This window comes from Haliotis rubra, unplaced genomic scaffold (genome assembly GCF_003918875.1).
Source record: "Haliotis rubra isolate DU_JTF1 unplaced genomic scaffold, ASM391887v1 Scf311, whole genome shotgun sequence".
NCBI classification, from domain to species: domain Eukaryota; kingdom Metazoa; phylum Mollusca; class Gastropoda; order Lepetellida; family Haliotidae; genus Haliotis; species Haliotis rubra.
The window spans coordinates 568,922-594,081 of NW_025766982.1; the positions used below are offsets into that span (position 1 = coordinate 568,922).

The window sequence follows — 25,160 nt, forward strand, 5'->3', positions numbered from 1 at the left end:
CTGTAACTGGTGGATTCTGTCTCCGTTGAATAACTCTATGAAGGTGGTCCCATACGTGCTCGATTGGCGACACGTCAAGCGAGCGTGCAGGCCATGGCAGGATGTTGACGTTGTTGGCGTGAAAGAAGTTCTGGACAACTCGAGCGACCATGTCGGTCTGTCAGCAGCGTTCCTCGATATTGTCGGTAGGTTCTGATACCTTAGGCCCGTAGTCTCCTTGACAGAGAGAGAGAGAGAAGTTTATTCAGTAGTATTTGGGCCATAAGGCCTATGATACAGTTGACATTTACAATTTAAATTACACGTGATCATAAACATTTGAGTTTCATATTGATCTTATTTTGAATATCTCATTGAGATAGATGGCTGTTAGATGCTGTAAATTACTATTTTGTGACATGAAAATTGCCTGAATGGTAAGTGGGCCTCTGTAGACTGATTGTAGCTTCTGTAGATATAGAGTTCTGGCTTGATTATACTTGTCACAAACAAAACAATACATGGTTCTCATCTTCATTAAGGTTATGATTACAAAGTTCACAGATGGGGTTGATTGCCGTTGTATCTTTATTGGTTCTTAGCTTGTTTATCTTAAAGTTTGTTAGCGAAGCTCTAAATTTGAAGTAGACTCTTATTAGTTGTTTGTTCCTGATGTTCGTGATATATGATCCTCTTTCCAGTGAAAACTTGAATGAAGCGTAGTGGGTAAGGAAACTTGAACTGTTTATCTCATAATGCCAGTTTTGGTGTGATATATCTTTGAGGCGCTGTTTTAAACAAGATAAGAAATTATTTACATCTCCGACATCCTGTGTGATCCATACATGTGAGAATCCTATCTTGGACAATGTTTCTCTAATATTAGAGGTCCAGTTTCTTTTTCCTACATCATCGAGTGATTTAAGCATTCGGTAACACTGGTGTGCGTGGCGATCGGTTGTCATTCGTAGAACTATTATCCAGTACTTGATGGCTTTTACTTGTGTTGATATATAAATCAAATGTCTTCCAGTGTCGCCAAGAATTGCCTTGTTTGAAGCAAATTTTCCAACTTTGAGAAGGTGTTTAAAGTACTTTAACTGAACTTTTTCAATTGAAGCTGAATACTTGCATCCCCACACTTCTGCTCGATAGAGGAGTATTGGTAAAACTTTAGTGTCGAATATCAAACATGCAGTTGAAAACGTTACTTCTTTATTTTTCTGTATGAATCTATTTATTGCGAGGCATGCCTTACTAGCTTGCTGTGCGAGAGTGTCAGATGCTTTTGTCCATACCAGTCGTGATGAGAAGATGAGTCCAAGGTATTTGTAATAGGTGACGGTTTCGATAGGCAGTCCTTTATAAGTCCATTTTTCATTCTGTGCCAGTTTTCCACCATTTCTAAAAACTATAATCTTTGATTTATTAAAATTCAGTTGTAGTCCTGATTCTGAGCAGTAGGATTCCAGTGTGTTTAGCTGTCTCTGTAAGCCGATGATAGTAAACGAAAATAATACAACGTCATCCGCAAAAAGTAGGAGCATCAAGTCTTCAATATCTTGGGTGACGAATATTCCACTTGTACACGATCTATACATGGCTGTTACAAGTTCATGTATATATAATATAAATAACACTGGGCTGAGAATGCAGCCTTGTCGAACCCCTGCAGATGTTGAGAATATTTCAGTTGCGTTTCCTTGCACCTTCACACACGCCTTGATCGATGAATACATGTTCTTGAGAAGAGTAATCACTTTTCCATGACATCCTTTTTGAAGCAGTAAAGTTAACATTCTTTTCCTGTCCACAAGATCGAAGGCCTTTCGGAAGTCTATAAAACAACAATAAAATCTACCCTTTGGTTTACAAAGATATTTTGAGCATAGTGACTGAAGCGTGAATAGGTGATCTGCTGTAGAATATCCGGGACGGAATCCAGCTTGACTCTCTGAAATAAGTTCGTTTGTTTCAACCCATCGTCTTAACCTTTTTTCGATAATATCAGTAAATATTTTACCCATAACGTTGAGAAGTGAGATACCCCTATAGTTGTTTGGATCCTTTGGGTCTCCTGATTTGAAGATGGGGATGACCATTCCATTGTTCCATTCTTCTGGGAAAGTAGTCTCCTTGACACTATCCTTCGACTCACTGGGTGACCGAGTGCTGTTGACGCTGATGACGTTACCGTCAGGAAGCGGTTTCTAAGGTCTAACGTCCTCAGGTGGCGGTCTTCCTGCGCAGTTGTCATCCGGGGTCTGCCTGTGTGGGGCCTGTCTGAGGTCTGACCAGTCCGTTGGTAACGCCGACGAAGGCTCCTGACGGTCACGACGGAGCAATTTAAGGTTCTTGCAACGTGACCCGTTGTAGCGCCCATTTGCAGCATTCTGATGGCCCTCTCTCGCTCTGCTGAAGTTAACCTCGGCATTGTAAAGTGGTTTTCTACTGAAGTACGATCTACTCTGTGCTGTGAGGTGGTTTTATACCATGCATGCACGTGCATTTTACCCTTACTTGCAAAACACGTGCATTTTGCTGTTTTCGATGCAAAGTTGTCAAGAGGTGCATTTGAGCGCTGATATTGGTCAGAATCGAACCCTTGTTGTTGCAATAACTATGGGGCAATTTGCATTTGATTATATTTTCTAATGTTAATATTATGAACATTTTTGCAAGAGAAAGTTTCTTTTGCCCATCAGTATAGATAACGGTTGCCTGACAAGAATTGAATTGACAAGAATCCCGTCTGCGAAATACGCATCATGTCGGAAACGCGCATAAAATCTCCCAAATCATCACCATTTAGATTAGAATCCGAGGTCAACAGGTACTCAGGTGGAGGGGTGTAATTCTATCATCTCATGATATTGTTCTTTCATCTTATCTTTGCCTTTAATTTCCTTTACCTGGCCTTTTAACTTGACTCATACATAGTCTCTGGAAACATATAATTGTGACAGAAACTAGTGACTATATGCATAAACAGAAAAGGAATGAAGTTGCATTGGAAATTCAGTTGAGGAAAATGTGAACTTGCTTCAATGAGCCCGAGAGTTTTTGCATTACAGATATAGTTGGGTGGAAGGCAAAATAATGTGGACTTTGAGCCAGAATACCTCTCATATAAACACACACACACACACACACACACACAGAGAGAGAGAGAGAGAGAGAGAGAGACAGACAGACAGACAGACAGACAGACACACAGACACACACACAGAGAGAGAGACAGACAGACAGACAGACACAGACAGACACACACAGAGAGAGACAGAGAGACAGAGACAGAGAGAGAGAGAGAGAGAGAGAGAGAGAGAGAGACAGACACAAACAGATAGACAGACACACACACACAGATGGAGTACATGTGATGGAGTCATGTCCGCACTATCATATTGTGAGAGGTTGTACGGTATTACTTTAATGTGGAAAAGTGTAACCGAAGAACATTTTAACATCCAGCACTATATCACATATTGAATCTAGCTGTAGAACAATAAAATATCTGACTATTAGACTCGATAACTAGTTTGTGTGACAGCTGCTGTGTAGCTGTCAATCATCAACATAACGTTAACATACATCCAGTTCGGTATGGAAGGGTATTAGTGCCACACACTAAAAACAATTATCATGTACAGAGATGGTACTTTACAATACTTTCATCTACAAATATAATACTTAATACGTTTTACGCCGCTCTTAGCAATATTCCAGCAATATCACGACAGGGGACATTAGAAATGGGCTTTACACATTGTGCCCATGTAGGGAATCGAACACGGGTCGAGCGAAAGCCTTAACCACTAGGCTTCCCCACCGCCCAAGATCCATAAAGATTAAGCAGTATTACATTATTTAGTTGTACCATATATACACGTAGCTTGGAAGATCCGGCTAAGAATTGATCTTCAGTAACCCATACTTGTAACAGGCGACTAACGGGATCGGGTGGTCAGGCTCGCTGACTTGGCTGACATAAATCATCGTAACCGAAATGCGAAGATCGGTGCTCATGCTCTAGTTCACTGGATTGTCTGGTCCAGACCATCCTCGATATACGCGCACCCGTCCCCTCCCAAAAGAGCAAAAAACAAACGATAAAAATAACAGAAACAGAAAAACAAACAAACAAAAACCAAAAACAGGGAGAACAGATCTTTTAGGTTTGTTGCATCATAATGTGAGTCCCTTGCAGACGATAAGTCCACGCATTCAAGCAGAATATGCTTGATGGTGAAAACCTGACATAGGCGTAGGAACTGGGGGCAGGGCTGCCCCAGAAGAAAAATATGGGGGCGCTGCCCCCCTATATTATTACAAGCTGGAATTTTTTTTAGGGACCATAATAGAGAATTAAACACAAATTCAAGCCTCTGGTAACGTTGAAAAAATAACATGATCAAAAAAAAAATTTCCGCTAATGATAGAATCCAATTTTTTTTAATTCATGTCACTCAAAAGTGAAAGTAGAGGCAGTCAGGCTGTTATTAACAGCCAACATGGATTCGAATCAGCGGTAAGTTGACAACATACATTGACATTACAGTGTAGTCTATACAGTAACATTTAGTTTACAGTAATAGCCATATTTTAAGTATAATAGGTGCTGTTTGATTTATTTATTGAACATCTAAACAATAACAATAAGACACGATTTCAAACTCATACATTGGCAGTGAGAGAGCTGGTTTTATCTGAAAGCCGAATTCATGTATGAAATAAGAATGGCTGCATTATTATACCCCCGCTACGACGTAGTCGCTGGTATATAGCGCTCCGCCCGTCCGCCCGTGTGTCCGTGCGTTCTTGCGTCCGGAATGGTTTCTCTGAGCATAACTCAAAAACTATACCACTTACAAACTTCAAATTTGGCATGGAACTTACCCTTATGGTGCCATTGTGGATTTTGGCTTTCAATTGCATGATGCCAAAATTGAAAGTTTTCCTAAAATATTATTTTGGTATTCAATAATGGTATTGAAGGTGATCAGACTATAAGCGGGGGTATGTGAGCTGTGCTCACTTCTGCCTTGTTATTGAATGTAATTATAATATATTTATAGTATAAAACTATTGTTTTTCAGTACCCTATTGTTCTATTTGTCAGCACCCCAAATATGATCATCATAAAGAAAAAATGACAGTGACTCCAATTTCTTATTTTTCAGATATTTAAGACCAAATATAAAGAGAATAAATTATTATAAAGTCAAACACTAACAAATTTGAACTGGATTTAAATCATTTGCCAAACTATAGCAATATGCAATTCAGTATTGATCAGGTTGCTAGAATGTTATATCCAGATGATGCTCCTACACATCTTACCCCAGTCAGATGTTATGGAGATGGAAACTGTTTTTGGAGGTCAGCCTCTCAACTCTGCTTTGGTTTTGAAGATTATTATACTGAACTTCGAGTGAGAGGTGTTTTTTGATCTTATCATCAATGAAGAACATTACTTAAATGAATCAAAACTGACAAGTGTTTCTGAAGCAAAAGGTAACGGATCACTGTTACAGTATATTTTGACGTCATCCGAAAGTCAGTCTGCAGAGGGTGACAACATGCAGCGTTACAGACATTTAGTGATGAAAACAACAAGAAATGGAGAATATTCATCAGTTTTACACATGTTTAGTTTGCCAAGTGTTCTGAAACGACCAGTTCAATTTATCTATCCCAAAATCCAAAATGTGGCTACAAACAGACATGTACTTAATGAAACAATACACCCTCTGAATGATGTGGAGGAGGAACCTGTCTGCATCATGTGGACACATTGTACAAACACAAATACTAAGAACTGGTCACCAAATCATTTTGTTGCTTGTTTGGATACTGCGAAAAAACATGTTGATGCTGACTTGGCAGAAAGTGACCAAAAAAAGAAACAAAAGAAACAGAGGACGTTGGATTTTATGTTTTCAGTTCAGAGCAAGAAGCAATCTCAAAGTGAGACAAAACCATCAGAATTTCTCTGGACACAAGACTCTCAGTCTCATATAAACCCAGTTCCAGACATCATCAGTGAAAGCAAGAGTAAGGATGTTTCAATGGAGAGTTCTCTGACATCTGAGCTCCAATCATCACCCGGCAGTGATGAAGATGAACGTCAACATGTGTGCAATTCACCTTGTTGTTCTGAAATTAGTGAACCTTATCAGCCAAATGCTGCATCAACCTGGGAGATCATTCTCGTTCTCATGGTTTCATGAATATCCTTGGCTTACTCTGTGTACAACAAGAAACAAAGTTTTCTGCTTTTATTGCAGACTGGCTTACGGTAAGGACAGTGATCTGCAGAAGCATCCTACCTCCAGACAACCTGAAGCAACATTCATATCAGAAGGTTTCAACAATTGGAAAAAGTCTGGAGATGAGTTCAAAAAGCATGATAAGAGTTCATATCACAGAGATGCCCTTGCAAAACACAAGAAACATGGTAATGACAGTGTCACAAGTTTACTTCTGGCAAAAGTTACCAAGGAACAGCAGTGCAGACGAAACCTGAGAGGTTCTGACATAGAGGGGTTGCCAACATGGTTATCTGAGAAAACATATATGTCACCTGCAATTGTGAATGAGCAATCGATGCTCCTGGGCCGAGCTGTGCGACTGAAGATTCTTGAAAGAATCAAAGCTGCCAGGTTCTTTGCCGTTATGGCGTATGAAACAAGAGACATCAAACAAAGAACAAGTTGTCATATGTATCCGTTGGGTGGATAATGATTTCAGTGTCCATGAGGATGCTATTGGCCTATATGAGGTTCCTTCCACAACATCAGCAACACTAACAGAAGTACTAAAAGACACACTTATCCGTTGTGACTTACCACTATCGAATTGCCGAGGTCAAGGCTATGATGGTGCAAGTAATTTTCAAGGCCATGTCAATGGAGTTGCTGTCCAACTGCAAGGAGAAGAACCACGAGCAGTTCATGTCCATTGCCTCACCCACTGTATCAACTTGGCTTTGCAAGAAGCCACTAGAGCATGCAAACCTCTCAGGGATGCTCTTGACATCACAATTGAAGTGAACAAGCTCATTAAATATTCTCCAAAACGAGAACACCTATTCAAGAATCTTCCAAAAGCTCTATCCATTGAGAAGCGTCTTGACATGGATGTGCCTCAAACTGAAAGAACTCGTGGCTTACGACCTCTGTGTCCAACACGTTGGACAGTTAGAACAGGATCTATCAACTCTGTTTTGGAGAACTTTGATACTCTTCGAAAAGCATTTGAAGAAATCAATAAGGGTCACGATGAGAATGCCAGGATTGAAGGTGGTTTACTTTCACAGTTTGACCAGTTTAGTGTGCCTTTTGGGCTGAAAGTTTCTTCCCAAATTTTTGGTGCATCAGAGCAATTGTCTTCCTCCATTCAAAGCGTAGAAACAACGGCAAAGGACGCACGAAAGGGAGCAGAGCAAGTACTGGCGTATTATGATAAGCTGAGGAGTACAGATACTTTTTCAGAGTTCTACAAGTCTGTTGTTGATGAAGCTGAAGACAAAACTGATCCTCCACGTCTACCACGCTACCGGAAGAGGCCCAAGAGATTGGATGATGGATCTAATACTCACACGTTCCCTTCTGTGGAAGATTATTGTCGCCAACAATATTTTGAAGGTCTAGACATCGTTTCAGAGCAACTAAAGCGGAGATTCTCACAGAAAGGATTTGAAACTGCTGTGGAGATAGAGCAACTGTTGCTGTCTGCTGCAAATGGACGGAACTTTCAAATATCTTCTCACATCAGAGAACTCTACAAAGATGATGTTGACTTTGTTCGATTGAACACACAGCTTTCCATGCTTCATGACACAGTGAAATCTGTCTCCACTGAAAGAGGATGCTTAATCACTGAAGTCACAAATATTGATACTGTTGTATCAATTATCAACTCATCGCCTGTAATAAGGCACCTGTTCAAGGAGATAAGCACCCTTTTGAAGATCTACTTGACTATTCCTGTCACCACAGCAACATCAGAACGTACCTTCTCCACGCTTCGACGCCTGAAGTCATACGTCAGATCTACAATGACACAGGAACGTCTGAACAACGTTCTGCTACTGCATGTCCACAAAACCATTGCTGATGAACTATCTCTAGTGGATGTTGCCCGGGAGTTCATTTCTTTCAATGACAGAAGACGCAACTACTTTGGACTTTTCTCATAAGAGATGAACATTTCGCGAGATGCACTAGCCTGTATAAACAGTCGATCTAGTGTTACCTGAATAATGTAATGCATTTGCTATTAATTAAAGTTTCAAGTGAACTCTGTCTGTCCTTTTCATATATCTCCTCTCTCCACCCCACCCCCCCCGTTATCAATTTCGAAATCTTGCCCCCAACTTTTAAACTGTTCCTACGCCTATGCGAGACAGTCTTGGATCCAATGACTGTAGCGCTGGCAACTTGGCCATCGTCCTTGGATCCGTCTGTGAAAATAGATCTATGGGTGTTATACTTCGAACGTAACTGGTTGTATTCCTGTTGGAACACCAAAGGATTTGGTGAAGAACTATTAAGACAAAAACGTATTGCTTCATGCATAACATTAAGTGCCTACTTTTATGGACAATTAAAAGATGTTTCGAGATAATATTTATATGAACAGTTTGCTTGTACCATAATGGTCATAGACATAAGTAGGTCTCCGTTTTAATAATATCTAATGATATACACATTCATGGTACACATCACATGGTACATGGCATCATGAGCCATTGGGATACGATGACTTGTGTCAACCAAGTCAGCGAGCCTGACCACCCAATCCCGTTACGAGGGGCGTTCAATATATTTTTCAAGTTCAATATAAGACCAAGTCGCAGAAATGTTTTTGGACTTTTATTTTTCGATATAATTCTGTTCACCTCAAAACACTTATTCCATTTGTCCTTCAAGCTTTTAATACCACTTTTATAGAAATCTGCAGATTGGCCCACTAGCCACGCCTCTGTGGCAGCCTTTATGTCCTCGTCATCCTGGAAGATTGCCCCACTAACCACGCCCCTGTGCCAGCCTTTATGTCCTCGTCATCCTGGAAGATTGGCCCTCTAACCACACCTCTGTATCAGCCTTCATGTCCTCGTCATCCTGGAAGATTGGCCCTCCAACCACGCCTCTGTGGCAGCCTTTATGTCCTCGTCATCCTGGAAGATTGGCCCACTAACCACGCCTCTGTGGCAGCCTTTATGTCCTCGTCATCCTGGAAGATTGGCCCACTAACCACACCTCTGTGTCAGCCTTTATGTCCTCGTCTTCCTGGAAGATTGACCCACTAACCACATCTCTGTATCAGCCTTCATGTCCTCGTCTTCCTGGAAGATTGGCCCACTAACCACACCTCTGTATCAGCCTTCATGTCCTCGTCTTTCTGGAAGATTGGCCCACTAACCACACCTCTGTATCAGCCTTCATGTCCTCGTCTTCCTGGAAGATTGGCCCACTAACCACGCCTCTGTGGCAGCCTTTATGTCCTCGTCATCCTGGAAGATTGGCCCACTAACCACGCCCCTGTGCCAGCCTTTATGTACTCGTCATCCTGGAAGATTGGCCCTCTAACCACGCCTCTGTGGCAGCCTCTATGTCCTCGTCTTCCTGGAAGATTGGCCCTCTAACCACACCTCTGTGGCAGCCTTCATGTCCTCGTCATCCTGGAAGATTGGCCCTCCAACCACGCCTCTGTGCCAGCCTTTATGTCCTCGTCATCCTGGAAGATTGGCCCTCTAACCACGCCTCTGTGTCAGCCTTTATGTCCTTGTCATCCTGGAAGATTGGCCCTCTAACCACGCCCCTGTGCCAGCCTTTATGTCCTCGTCTTCCTGGAAGATTGGCCCACTAACCACGCCCCTGCGGCAGCCTTTATGTCCTCGTCATCCTGGACGCGTCTTCCACGTTGGACAGATTTCATTTGCCGGAACAGGAAATAGTCACTCTGGGCTAAATCTGGGCTGTGGTGTGGGTGACTTAACTGTTCGAATCCACATTCACGGATGGCAGCCTGTACAATTCTCGACTTGTGAACCGGGGCGTTGTCATGCAAAAGTAGAACACCACGTGTTAACATCCCGCGGCGTTTCTGGCGAATAGATTTTCGCAAATCTTTCATTAAATTAGCATAACACTGTCTATTGATCTGTCATATGCCTATTGCATCCCCAAATATGGTGGCCATTACCTTGTCAGCCGATGGTTGAGTGCGAAACCTCTTCGGAGACGGAGAAGTATGATGCTCCCATTGCATGGATTCCAATTATTTAGTTTCTGGGTCCCAGTGGTGGATCCAAGTTTCATCACCTGTCGCTAGACGAGAAAGAAATCAGGCTTCATCATCAGTACATGTATATAGATCCAGGTGCTCTCGACAACGTTCAGCTCTGTGATGACGATCTTGGGCTCTGAGGTTTCTAGGTACCCATCTTGCAGATACTCTGGACATGCAAAGATACTCATGAATAATGGTTTCAACAGTTCCAACTGATATTTGGAATTCCGTAGAAAGTTCAGATACTTTTATTCATCGGTCAGACAAAATGCGGGCGGTGGGGTAGCCTCGTGGTTAAAGCGTTTGCTCGTCACGCGGAAGATCCGGATTCGATTCCCCACATGGGCACAATGTGTGAAGCCCATTTCTGGTGTCCCCCGACGTGATATTTCTGGAATACTGCTAAAAGCTGCGTAAAACCCAACTCACTCACTCACTCAGACAAAATGCTTCTTTCTACAGCGGCTATGGTTTCCGGTTGGATGGCATCTGAAGACCTGCCTGACGTTGGATCATCGTCTATGGACTCCCTAACCCTTTAAACTTTAGAGACCAACGGCCAACTGTGGAAAAGTCAGAAGCATTTACACATGCGATCATGGATTTCTTTTGCTTTGCATCCTTCCTTGGTAAGGAACTTTATTGCAGCGCGTTGTTCATGTTTGAGAAACTCCATGATTGTGACCACCCTTAGGTGAATGGAGCCATCATATCTCATTTATTATTGTGTCCGGAACTTGGTATGACACGTGTCACCTGATGTTATGACTAGTGTCACACCTGCCACAAGTTGACAGATTGTGTAAAAACATATACCCAAGTTGTAAACCTGATCGAACGCCCCTGGTAGTTCTCCCTACCGACAAGCATGGGATGCTGAAGACCAATTCTAACTCAGATTTTTGTACGGGGTTAACATATTTGTGAAGCTATGAGGAAGGTTAATGAATATATGGCACAGTCAGTCTCATGACATGGGTAGGAAGTAATCCCCAATGCCTTGATTGACAGTAACACAGAGCATGTAACCTGGTCTCTGCATAAGTCGTACCTGACAGAGAGAATTGTTACATGAAATACTATCAGTCATACGATACACGCACAGAGGTTAGTATCGACACTGTCAGACGGGTTAGATGCATTATTTAAAAATAGGTTTTGAGCTGAAAACCTTGTATTCATATATACATATTGACAGTACTGGGTGGCCTTGACTAGTTGAATACTGCCAAGCCAGTTGTCGACAATTTGTTTCGATTATATCATGTCGTTTGGCCACAATGTCAGAGGTGTCAATATTTCGCGCATCATTAAAAATGCTGACGTAGGCACTGTCTTCATCAGCTGATTAACACAAACAATACAACGCCAGTCCTTAAATATCGATGACAACAGGTGACCTCGACTAGATGAAACTTACCAAGCCAGCTGTTATTCATTTCCCCTGTGGACGACAGTATGTTGAGTGACAATGCTGTCAATCGAGCGGATCATATATAATAGGTTAGTACAGCAACTTTTACGCAGCAAAAGTGTTTTTCGCAGATTCTTACAGTTGAATAAACCAACAGAAAGCTGCAAAAACGAAGTGCATGCGTATATCTGTCGTAACGCTTTGCGGACAGGAAGGCAGGATAATACCGCTAAAAAATTCTGAAGATTCTTGATCACAACGTTAATAGTTCGCAAATACTTATGTGACATATTTGTGCGAAAAGAAGACATTAAAGAGATGGAATATTGTTAGAAGATAATGGAAAAGTTGAAATCATCCCTCTTGTGTTGCAGTCGTGTTGATAATTCTTCTGATGTTTTACCTGTATTGGCGTTTCCCGTCCCTATTCAAATACACAATGTAGCGTTTTTAAAACAAAAATTTTAATTCACATCTGTGACATTTATTGTATATATCACGGCACTATATTCCGTGGTGTAGTGGTTAGAGGGGTCCGCCCGAAGAGCGGAAGGTCGCGGGTTGGATCCCCAACCGCGTCATAACAAAAACCGTTATAATATGGTACTTGGTGGTCCCTGCCTGGCGCTTGGCATAACTGGGTACAACAAGGACTGGTCGCCTCGGAGTCAGTATAATGTGTCTGAGTGGGGTATTCATGCTTCACTGCGACATGGTATCTCATTGGTCTAGCACTATAAAACAAGCTTCAGTCTGGGCTAGTACAAGCAGCCGCACATACACATACACACGCATGCACGGCGTGATATGGGTTGCTGAAGAGTTTACAGTTCTAATCCGGATCTTCACGGGTCCATATTTATAAAGACATTTAATATGTTCCTTCGATGTCTTTCTATAATTCTCATAAATCTCTGTTGACTTGTGAAAAATAGTTATCATTGAACATTAGTAATAAGTGCGGGGCGGTGGGGTAGCCGAAAACCCGGGTTCGAATCCCCACATGGGCACAATGTGTGCAGCCCATTTCTGGTGTTCCCCGCCGTGATGTTGCTGGAATATTGCTAAAAGCGGCGTAAAACCAAACTCAGTCAGTCAGTCAGTCAGTAATAAGTACAAGCGGTTGTTTACATTATTTAGAACAACAACAACAAGCAAACAAACGTTTGACTTTGAGTTACGTGGAAATTCGAATGAAGAAATTAAATAACGGAAATATATAACAATACTGTGCGTATTTACTCAATGTACTTTTTCAGCTTGCGACCACAGTTACTTTTTAGAGAACCTTCTTCCTAACTGCAGTATGAGTGTTATAGTCAAGAACAGCTTCATTGAGAAATAGTCGGATGCGAAACATCCCACTTTGGTGACAAATCATTTCTGTATGTATCACTGTCTAATAGTAAAGATACCAGGTATTCGCGAAAATGTGAGCGTATCCTGCCCCACCGGTGGCACCCGTCATAAACATATGCAAAAGCTTGTCAACTGTTCACCTGAAAAAAATAGGGAACGTTTGGTATAAGTTAAAATATGGAATAGCATCGGACATAGTTTTTGTCACCGATGCAACAAACTTAGAAATTTCGTTTTGAAAGATTTGCTGAGGTCTTGAATGTTAACCTTGATCGAACAACTTCTGGGCACGTGTCGTATGACGCTCTTTGAAATCTTGGTTAAAGGAGCATGCTTGAATGTACCTCAAAAGTTGTGAAAAGTGAACACCAAAGGCTGGAGCTGTTGGAATATTGTGTGCACGAACGAACGCGCGGGCGCATGTAAATTCTTATTTAATTGTTTCTCAACATCTGTATCTAATGTGTGTAGACAATATTATTTTCCGAATACGAAACACACTACCATAATATCCTCTATGAGGAAATTATCACCTACATAGATTATCTTCTAATTATCTTCAAGGTAAATCTATTCTACATACATGATACATTTAATTTAGATCGTGGCGCTAATACGCTTCCATAGTTCGGAATATATTATCCAGAAATTGATCAGTGGTTAGATTATTTTAGTATCCGATCTATATGAACATCCATGTGTCCGTATCGTTTGTGTGTAGCAGGCAGACAAAGAGCAGTAACGCTGCAGTAATGGCTGCACAGAGAAGATTTACGTCCATGTCCACGTCCACGTCCACGTTCACGTCAACGTAGGGGAGCATGTTTAACCGTCATACCTCGGATAGAGGGTAGGTATTTCTGTCTCTCCCATATAATTCGAATCCCTCTCTCTTCAGAATTAGAAAATCACATCTTCGAATATGCTGAAATATAAAATTGCCCTTCCCGAAACTGTTTTAAGGGGGTCATTAATCTAGCTGAAATTGCAGGCTAACTTACATGACGAACATTCCTTGACTGATTGGTACAAAGGACAGAATAGACATTGGAATTATTTTAACCCCGACTACATAATTTGCATAAACCAACCGTATCATTAGGCTGTAATGGATCAAGATGAATAACATGTTTGTACTTGACCGTTGACAATCCGGGTTAGAATTGGTCAGTAACCCATGCTTGTCGTAAGAGGTGACTGACGGGATCGGGTGGTCAGGCTCGCTGAATTCAAAGACTTATTCAGTCCATGTCGAGGCGATGCAGAGCAGTTTTTTGAGATCATGATGCCCACAACAGATACTGGAACGGACGCCTTCACTTATTGAACCTTTTATAAACTATACATATTTATATATGTTTGATCTTCTATACTATGAAATTCTGATCCAGAATAACATGTGTTATTGCACTTTAAAGTTAGCAGATTAAATTCGCGTTTCCTTTTCAGAGAGTATAGTTGGGGTATCGGCGTGTGCGGCGATGATCATTAGAAATAGCAATGACATTATCACTAGAAAAAGACTTACTAGGGAGTAAGAGGCAAAATAGTAATGAAAAATACAGTAGAACACGGATATAACGAACTCCAAGGGACCAAGAAATTTAGTTCGCTATATCCGTTGTTCGTTATTCACATTTGACCGCCATCTTGGATTGTAGAGACATTCACAGACATTACCTATATCATGTTGATAAATATGAAGTTTATTTTTATAATAAAATTGACATAATGCAACTACAACTTAAATAAATTTATTTTTTAATGAAAATGCAAGCTTACATTTATAATGTCCAGATAAACCACGAAAGAAGCAAAAACTGTAGCGATTTTTTTTCCATTTGTGACATGTCATAACATGCCCGTGCCTTTTTCTTTTATATTTTCATTTTTATGTAATCAGGCTTTCCGTTCGTTAACATGACACAACAACGGGAAATACCTCCGTTTTCGAAGCTTCGTATGAATAACATGCGAGGCGAATCCTGTGGTGTCTGGTATCGTTCGTCAGCTCTGGAACATCTACAATATCACTGTACCCTCGCCGAGAGTATTTTCACAGTTGTAAAAAGCGATTTTATTGGATAAAGATTGGTTTCTAATGACGCTTTTTCGCCACAGTCTGCTATAAGGATGTAGTTGAATGGGTCATGGAAATCATTGACGAGAACCAATGGTTCAAGCATCTCCTGCTCTTCAAAACAACCGGCGCCTTTTTGGCGAGAACATGTTTGACTGTCGCTAAAGTCGCGCCGGCATCTCTGCTACAACCTAGTATGGCCGGTAAACAATCAAATCATTAATTACTGCAAAACGCAATATTGAAAAAACATCGAGTAAGTGAGTATGGGTTTACGTCGCTTTTAGCAATATTCCAGCAGAATCACGGCGAGGGACTCCCGGATCTTGTACCCATGTGGGGAATCAAAATACAATGAGAAAAGGCGCAAGTTATTTCTGCTAGTGCTGTCCAAATAGCTGAATTTTGGCCTACGGGGCTGGGGACTTTGTCTTTTGGAAATGCTATGGATGTTGAATTGATTCAGATATTCTCTCTTGTTGGATATACTCTGGATGGAAGGAAAATAGGGGATTTTAAAAATGACAAACGATTACAGAAAATTCGAAGATTTAGAGTATATAAGGCGACGGTTTGGCCCCGACTCGGAGTAAATATACGCGCGCACACGCATACGGACACGGACAGAGAGACCCCTTTCTTCCACCCAACCCCCCGAAACTCTTTCCTGGGAGCCCGAACGTGTTTTATAATTGGATCATGTAAAATATCCTGCAGTCTAAATTGTATTTCTTGTTCTGCATTCTGTGTTTCATTGTTATAACTCCAACAAACAAAATACAATATGTTATTGACATATTAACAGACAGATTGCTCAGGTGTATCCAAAACCTGAGGGAAGTTATAATATCGTTACGTAACATACAGCTGTGCATCAGAGTATGCTTGCACTCGGAAATCTGTCTCTTTGTGCAGTGATAACAGCAGTTATAAGTTGTGAATAACGCCTACATGTTGAACACATGGTAGTTTTGGAATAGAACGTGTGATTATAGGTGATTATACAGTGTGTATAAGCGCGAGGGCACTGAAGCGTACCTCCACTGTTATCGACCTATCTCCAGTATTGACTAGGTCGGACATGGTCTTTGAGATATTACATGACTGTTACTTGGATTCATTCTGCAGTGGTGTTTCGTAATTAACTCTCCGATGAGTTTTAATCTGTTTGTCCCAGGTACACCGTAGTTCTAAAAGTGTCTCTTGATTGTCTCCAATAGGTACTAATTCCACGTGTACCTAGCTCCCCGTTATGTAACAGTAACCCGTGTTTGTCCGACTACCGCGTGATTGTCCTTCTACCCCGTGTTTGTCCAAAAAACCCGTGATTGTCCCTCTACCCCATGATTGTCCCTCTACCCCGTGTTTGTCCAAAAAACCCGTGATTGTCCCTCTACCCCATGATTGTCCCTCTACTCCGTGTTTGTCCATCTACCCTGTGTTTGTCCCACTACCCTGTGTTTGTCCCACTACCCCATGATTGTCCCTCTACTCCGTGTTTGTCCCTCTACCCCATGATTGTCCCCCTACTCCGTGTTTGTCCAACTACCCCATGATTGTCCCTCTACTCCGTGTTTGTCCAACTGTCCCATGATTGTCCCCACTCCGTGCTTGATTGTCCCCATGATTGTCCAAATACCCCCTACTCCGTGTTTGTCCAAATACCCCCGTGTTTGTCCATCTACCCTGTGTTTGTCCCACTACCCTGTGTTTGTCCAACTACCCCATGATTGTCCCTCTACTCCGTGTTTGTCCAAATACCCCGTGATTGTCCCTCTACCCCATGATTGTCCCTCTACCCCTTGTTCAAATACCCTGTGATTGTTCCACTACCCCGTGATTGTCCCACTACTCCGTGATTGTCCCACTACCCTGTGATTGTCCCATTACCCTGTGATTTTCCCTCTACCCTGTGATTGTCTCACTACCCCGCGATTACTCCGTGTTTGTCCCACTTGTCGTTCTGTCTTATGCCTATCAGTTTGTGTTAGTGTGTAAATGACACCACACTTTCACCCCACATCGTTCTATCGTTTCAGATACTGATTACAACCAACAATGACCAGAGACAATCTGAACACTTCATGGCCCATGATTGTCCCTCTACTCCGTGTTTGTCCAAAAAACCCGTGATTGTCCCTCTACCCCATGATTGTCCCTCTACTCCGTGTTTGTCCAAATACCCCGTGATTGTCCCTCTACCCCATGATTGTCCCTCTACCCTGTGTTTGTTCCACTACCCCGTTTTTGTTCCACTACCCTGTGTTTGTCCCACTACCCCATGAATGTCCCACTACCCCTTGATTGTCCCACCACCCAGTGATTGTCCCACTAACCCGTGATTGTCCGACTAACCCGTGATTGTCCCTCTACCCCATGATTGTCCCTCTACCCCATGATTGTCCCTGTACCCCGAGCTTGTTCCACTAACCCGTGACTGTCCCCCTGTCCCGTGATTGTCCCACTACCCCGTGATTGTCTCACTACCGTGTGTTTGTCCAACTACCCAGTGATTGTTCCACTACCCTGTGATTGTCCCACTACTCCGTGATTGTCCCATTACCCTGTGATTGTCCCACTACCCTGTGATTGTCCCACTACTCCGTGATTGTCCCACTACCCTGTGATTGTCCCACTACCCTGTGATTGTCCCTCTACCCTGTGATTGTCCCACTACCCTGTGATTGTCCCTCTACCCTGTGATTGTCCCACTACTCCGTGATTGTCCGATTACCCTGTGATTGTCCCTCTGTTGTCCAATTACCCTGTGATTGTCCCTCTACCCTGTGATTGTTCCAATACCCAGTGATTGTCCCTCTACCCTGTGATTGTCCCACTACTCCGTGATTGTCCCATTACCCTGTGATTGTCCCACTACCCTGTGATTGTCCCACTACTCCGTGATTGTCCGATTACCCTGTGATTGTCCCATTACCCTGTGATTGTCCCTCTACCCTGTGATTGTCCCAAAACCAGTGCTTGTCCCTCTACCCCGTGTTTGTCCCACTACCCTGTGATTGTCCCTGTACCCCGTGTTTGTCCCACTACCCTGTGATTGTCCCTCTACCCCGTGTTTATCCAACTACCCTGTGTTTGTCCCACTACCCTGTGATTGTCCAACTACCCTGTGTTTGTCCCACTACCCTGTGATTGTCCCTCTACCCTGTGATTGTCCCTCTACCCCGTGTTTGTTCCACTACCCCGCGATTACTCCGTGTTTGTCCCACTTGTCGTTCTGTCTTATGCCTATCAGTTTGTGTTAGTGTGTAAATGACACCACACTTTCACCCCACATCGTTCTATCGTTTCAGATACTGATTACAACCAACAATGACCAGAGACAATCTGAACACTTCATGGCCTTCTCACACATAGACTCGTCCCTGGTGACTCAAAACGACTTTCCGGAACCGGAAATACATAAACAATGGCGCATCGTTGTATCAAAAGGTCGAGTTTGTAGCTGTCGTGAAATAACGCTGTCCCATGCCTTGATATAGAGACAATACCACCAAGAGACCTCCTATAGATAAACACGAACTGTTTATATAACCTCTGTATTTTAAACACTGTACACTGACTGCAGCCGAGAGACGATGAAGATATACACAAACTTGTTCTTGTTTAACATCGTAAACTGACTGCAGCGAAAAGACGTTGAAGAGATTTACGCCAACCTTTGCATGTTAAACATCCTATACTGACTGCAGCGAAAAGACGTTGAACAGATTTACGCCAACCTTTGCATGTTAAACATCCTAAACCTACATCTATCGTTGGAAAAGAGGCAGATAAAATACACGCTATATGAATTCACCTGTATTGTTATGTGTACTGAAAAACTTAAAAAATATAATCCAAGAGGGAACCCAAGAAAGTGATCGTGAAGATAACCGGTCTCCAAGACAGTGATCGTGAAGATAACCGGTATCGAAGAGAGTGATCGTGAAGATAACCGGTATCCAAGAGAGTGATCGTGAAGATAACCGGTATCCAAGAGAGTGATCGTGAAGATAACCGGTCTCCAAGAGAGTGATCGTGAAGATAACCGGTATCCAAGAGAGTGATCGTGAAGATAACCGGTCTCCAAGAGAGTGATCGTGAAGATAACCGGTCTCCAAGAGAGTGATCGTGAAGATAATCGGTCTCCAAGAGAGTGATCGTGAAGATAACCGGTCTCCAAGAGAGTGATCGTGAAGATAATCGGTATCGAAGAGAGTGATCGTGAAGATAACCGGTATCCAAGAGAGTGATCGTGAAGATAACCGGTCTCCAAGAGAGTGATCGTGAAGATAACCGGTCTCCAAGAGAGTGATCGTGAAGATAATCGGTATCCAAGAGAGTGATCGTGAAGATAACCGGTCTCGTGAAAATAACCACCATAATGTTTATTAAACATCCCAAACTCCAGTTCGGTATTGGCCTGACTCTAGGTTTCCTTTTATCAGTAATATTCTTTCAATCTGGAATTGTCTACAGACCACGTATGCGCATCCCTCAAACGCTGATCACTGGTCACGTGATCGGGATATCCGAGATGGACACTGTGGAACATGGACCCCACGGTGGACGGATCAACGATTCCCACGTCCACCACGGTAAGCCATCAAGAAATACTTTCAACACGTGGGGCCAAGCACAGATTTCTAAATAATTGCAGGGTGGTGGGGTAGCCTGTTTGTTAAAGCGTTAGCTCGTCACGTCGATGACCCGGGTTCGATTCCCCACATGGGTACAATGTGTGAAGCACATTTCTGGATTCCACCGCCGTGATGTTGCTGGAATATTGCTAATAGCGGCGTAAAACTTCACTCACTCACTCAATCTAAATAACTGCACATATATCGTGACGTGCACATGTGTGTGACTTAGTTGTTGTGAGTTTAGGTTAACACCGCTTTTAGCAATATTCCAGCAATATCGGGGGTAACCAGAAATGGGCTTCGCACATTCAACCTTTTTAAGGAATCGAACCCGGGTCTTAGACCTGACGGGAGACGCTTTAACCACACGGCTACCCCACGAGAGACAATATCGCTGGATACCCAAAACAGGCATATTAAAGTGACCCCGAGTTGACCAGTCCTTGTTTAACCCCTTAGGCAGGATAACAACAAGTGCCATCTTTTAACGACATTTTGTACGACGTTACCATGGAGCCGAACAGCCGACATATAACTGAAGTTACACAAACATTAAACTGACATGTGATAGAGCTGAAATGCTGTTAAACCCAACAAATTCACTCAGTTTTAAATTCACGAAATGAAACAGGTGGAGGGACAAAAACAAACTGGGTGTATCATCTGAATGAGTGAGTGAGTGGGAATAGTTCGCTTTTGTCAATATTCCACTAGTAACACCAATATTAGGCTTAACATATTCTCCGAACCCAGGTCCAGGAGACGATTGAACGCTTTAACTACTCAGCTATCCCATCGCCACTCATATCTGAATGGCTTTGTAAAGGTGATTGCACACATTTTCCATACACAAGATGCGATATATTATTTGTCTCTTGCAGACGACACTTCCGTAGCCGATAAAATGGCCCAACAAGTCCGCGTGCTCTGCTGGGTTATGACGTCACCGACCAACTTCCGGACCAAAGCGGATGTTGTCAAGGCAACGTGGGGACACCGCTGCAACATCCTCCTATTCTTCAGCTCCGTGGTGGACCCCCACCTCCCGACGATCGCGCTCAACGTTTCTGAGGGCCGGCAACACTTGACAGCCAAGTCAATGCACGCGTTCAAATATGTCTACGACCACTACTACGACCAAGCCGACTGGTTCATGAAGTGCGACGACGATACGTACGTCATTGTAGAAAATCTACGATATTTTCTGTCCACGAAAAACACGTCTGATCCTTTCTTCTATGGCCACCATTTCAAGCCCATAGTGAAGCAGGGCTACTACAGCGGAGGTGCTGGCTACGTGTTGAGCAAAGAGGCACTGACAAGGTTTGCTCAAAGAGACCCGGATATTTGTCGGAAAGACGGAGGGTCTGAAGACGCCGAGATTGGGAGATGTATGGAAACACTAGGAATTAGGACCGGCAACTCTACCGACGCTCTTGGTAGATCTCGCTTCCACTGCTTCCCGCCAGAGGCACACGTGAACGGAGGGTTCCCCAAGTGGTACTACACCTACGTGATGGGTGGTGCTAAGCAGGTCAGTAGGAGGTCGTTGACCTGTTGAAGTATGACAGGCTATTACACCATGAGTGTCATTGGTATATCGTGTATATCTGGATCGTATAAAACTTCTCCATCAGGTAGAGGATTAAGGGGAGATAACTCTCTGAACAAACAAATACTTTAGGATCATTATCTGAAGTGTGAAGCACACAACTTAGAACTCAAGAAAGTCATTCATGACAGGTTATGAGTGCAATAGGTATATCGTGTATCTGGACTGTATAGAACATTACCTCTCAATCAGTTTCAAGATTAAAGGAGATAACTCTCTGAACAACCAAATACTTTTGGATCATTATCTGAAGTGTGAAGCCCAGTTCTGATGATAAAAAACTTAGTTTTGGCTCATTATATGATGTGTATTTTTTGTTCAGCACACAGTTTAAAATATCATAAAAATTATTCATGATCCGCGACATCTTTTTCAGTTTATGTAAATGGATTCGGGATAAATATATTGCTTGTCGTAAGATGGGATGAACAGAATCGGTTGTCAACCTCGTTCGATTCCGCACAGGGGTACACTCTGTAAAGAGAGCGTTCTCTGCGCCTTTGCGCTGCTTGATATAGCCAAAATCAGCCTAAAACATGGGCGGATCCAGGGGGGTGGGGTGGGGGGTGTTGTTCAGGGGTTCGACCCCCCCTCCTCTTTGAATATGACTTAAGACCACATTGACGATTTTTTTTTTGCGTTGGCGGAGCCAAGGGGGGAGGGGTTTCAGGGGGTTCGACGCAAGAATTTCCGAGAAAACGTTTACTAATGGATGGCTGAGTTTCGTTTTACGCCGCTTTTAACAATATTCCTGCAATATCATGGCGGGGGACACCAGAAATGGGCTTCACACCATGTGGGGAATCGAACCCGGGTCTTCGGCGTGACGAGCCAACGCTTTAACCACTAGGCTACCCCACCGCCCCTTTACTAATGAAGGGAAAATAAGTAAGCATACTTTAATCATCAAACAAAAGTTAGTCCTTTTGTATTGACAGATATCGTGATTCGGCACTATTCAGAGTTAAACATCGATATATCGTAGCCCATTTAAAGTATCGTATCAGGATATACGACATTGTAAAACTTCATTGTATCGGCGGCCCATGGATCGATGCGTATCGATGAATCGTCACACCACTAGATACAGCTATATATAATATTGCTCCCTCACTAATATACTCGAGCTGTCTCTCCTTTGGGATGTCAGAAAAGATGACTAAATAAGATGTCGTTGTCTAGTGTTGGCGATGTGGGGGTTTGGAGGGGTTGTTGTATCAGAGAATGTGATATTCCTGGAATATTGCTAAAAGCGGCGTAAAACTGAACTCACTCACTCTGCATTATTGCAGTGATATAGCAGGTACTTATAACATAAGAAATGTAAATTAAGCAGATCACTGGGTTTAGTACTTTGTTGTTTTACGCCCCTGTGTGAACTTGTTACGAATGCTAGTAAATACTTTATAGATAATGGAGATTTAGGTTTAGATTCCTGTCTACAGTGACCTCATTGACTATAGTGACCTCATTGACTAAAGTGACCTCATTGACTATAGTGCCCTCATTGACTATAGTGACCTCATTGACTATAGTGACCTCATTGACTATAGTGCCCTCATTGACTACAGTGACCTCATTGACTATAGTGACCTCATTGGCTATAGTGACCTCATTGACTATAGTGACCTCATTGACCTATCAACCCGTGAAGATCCGAGTTAGAACTGGTCTTCAGTAACCCATGCTTGTCGTAAGGGGCGACTAACGGGATCGGGTGGTGAGACTCGCTGACTTGGTTGACACGTCATCGTATCCCAGTTGCGTAGATCGATGCTCATTGCTATTGATCACTGGATTGTCTGTCCCAGATTGGATTATTTATCTTATTTCGCCGCCATATAGGTGGAATATTGCTGAGTGTGGCGTAAAACTAAACTCACTCACTCATTGACCTATTTATTAGATTGTGACACCTAGTTTATTAGTTGTAGTTATGAAATCATTCCAGCATATGACGATAGTCTATAAATATTAGAGTCATGTGATTGATATCATGAGAATTGATCTGAGCACATGGGATACGATGACATGCATCAACCTTGTCTGCAAGCCTTGCCTCCACAACCCCTCCATTCCTCTTGGATCGATTGTCATCAGTTGTACGTCCGGATTGTTTGGTCCAAACTATTTACAGTTCATTGTCATGTTTCAAAGATCGAATTTCTTAACAGATTGATGATTTGTGTTTCAGGGTATTGAAAATATCAGCGATTACGCAATCTCCTTCCATTACATAAATCCGAGTTACATGTTGAGTCTGGAGTTCTACGTTTACCATCTCCGACCGTATGGGATCAGAACAGAAAACCAGGCTCTAAACTAAGTCACGGGTCTCTTGAGTCTCAGGCTGGTGTCGTCCTCAAGTAACCTTTGGGAGTTACCGCCCCTGTTGCTTTGACAACAAGGCGTGCCGGGGTGGTGAATGATATGTAACGTGGTTCTGGTTACCTCGCAGATGGAACGCCACATTAATTGAGAAAGACAGGACCTCCTTGTGAATCTGACTTCAGGAGAATTGCATGGTCATGTATCTTAAACAGTCTGACACACTGACCATAGTCATTATAATTTTGCGAGTTTACTTTGGGGGGAGGTCGGCCATGGCTTCCTGCGTCAAAGGGACACAACTCTCATCTCACGTGACTAAACTTCCCGGTGTTGTCAGCTGGCGCTCGTGTCTCGCTACGTGAAGCATCAATGACAAAGGCTCCAGTATGAAGAACTTTGAATGTAACCATGCATGTATTTGATATTGAACATAAAGTGGGTGATGAAATTCGTGGTAATAGTAATGTCTGATAGATCCTCGGAATGTGTGCTCGTTGGAGTAAAACCTTGGCAGCATAAAAATGGTAACGGCTGTTGATACCATGGCAACCAGGGATTCCAGCTGTGCTAGAACGGATTAAAGACAAATGTACTGTTGTTGATATATTTGTGGGTTCATAGGACACTGTACAGTATCCATGGCTAGGGGGTGGAGGTGGTGGTGGTGGGGTGGGTGGTGGTTTGGGTTTGATGATGATTTGGATGAAGGGCATGTACAATGTGAATGCCCATTACACACACACACACACACACACACACCACCCCCAATATTTATGTACAAACTAAGTAGTGACCCCCCTGCATGTCATGTCATTTGCTTTCAAGATAAGTGAAGCCCGACTGGGGTTTTACCAATTTTGGCTTTCCCCAAAATTCTTTCTATAGTGTTTGGAGGGTACATCTCTAAGTACTATGACAAATGAACTGAACCACCTTTCAGCGGGAGACAATAGGGCGATACCTGTTTATAAAATGTATATCTTCAAATAATAAAATGCCAAATTGAGCCCAGAATAAATGTGTACAACAGAAGAAAACTAGACTTGCCAAATAATTATCCCCCGCAACGCGTTTTGCGGGGGGTATTAAAATGGACTCCGTGCGTCCGGCCGTCCGGCCGTCCTTCCGTGCACATTTGTCTTTTCCGGAGCAGAACTCTAAAACCGTTCAATATTTCTTCACCAAACTTGGCACATAGATAGATCTGGTGGAGTTCTGGTGCCTTTTGGTAGTTTTGGAATTCTGAATATTTAAACATTTTTGGCGTTCCATGGCAACAAGTTCGACTAAGCCTGAAATTGGTGGTAGTGCACTTTTCCGGAGCTGAACTCTAAAACCGTTAACTATTTCTTCACCAAACTTGGCACATAGATTGGTCTAGTGGTGTACTGGTGCCTTTTGGTAGTTTTGGAATTCTGAATAAAACATTTTTGGCGTTTCGATGGC

At 42.7% G+C, this 25,160-nt stretch overlaps 1 protein-coding gene and 1 long non-coding RNA gene across 2 annotated transcripts in view; one reads left to right on the plus strand and one right to left on the minus strand.

The window, feature by feature from the left end:
• The window catches only part of LOC124283255, a 26,706-nt gene extending 2,267 nt beyond the window's left edge, over nt 1-24,439 (minus strand). Inside the window, exons 1-2 of the long non-coding RNA XR_006900316.1 lie at nt 24,089-24,439; nt 11,305-11,309 (exon numbers count right to left, since the gene is read on the minus strand). This is a non-coding gene — a long non-coding RNA (uncharacterized LOC124283255). The remainder of the gene's footprint in view (nt 1-11,304; nt 11,310-24,088) is intronic.
• On the plus strand, nt 19,326-24,162 carry LOC124283254 (glycoprotein-N-acetylgalactosamine 3-beta-galactosyltransferase 1-B-like). Its single transcript, XM_046719285.1, has 3 exons — nt 19,326-19,726; nt 20,653-21,305; nt 23,578-24,162. The coding sequence occupies exons 1-3, from the start codon at nt 19,513-19,515 to the stop codon at nt 23,707-23,709; spliced, it is 999 nt and encodes a 332-aa protein (XP_046575241.1). The 5' UTR covers nt 19,326-19,512; the 3' UTR covers nt 23,710-24,162.
• Nucleotides 24,440-25,160: the final 721 nt, after the last annotated feature.

Excerpts from the sequence above, each read along its gene's own strand:
- LOC124283254 (XM_046719285.1), top strand. The coding sequence starts at position 19,513 with ATGTTTATTAAACATCCCAAACTCCAGTTCGGTATTGGCCTGACTCTA. Across the intron at positions 19,727-20,652 it reads CGATTCCCACGTCCACCACG|ACGACACTTCCGTAGCCGAT; the intron begins GTAAGCCATCAA and ends TGTCTCTTGCAG. Across the intron at positions 21,306-23,577 it reads TGATGGGTGGTGCTAAGCAG|GGTATTGAAAATATCAGCGA; the intron begins GTCAGTAGGAGG and ends TTTGTGTTTCAG.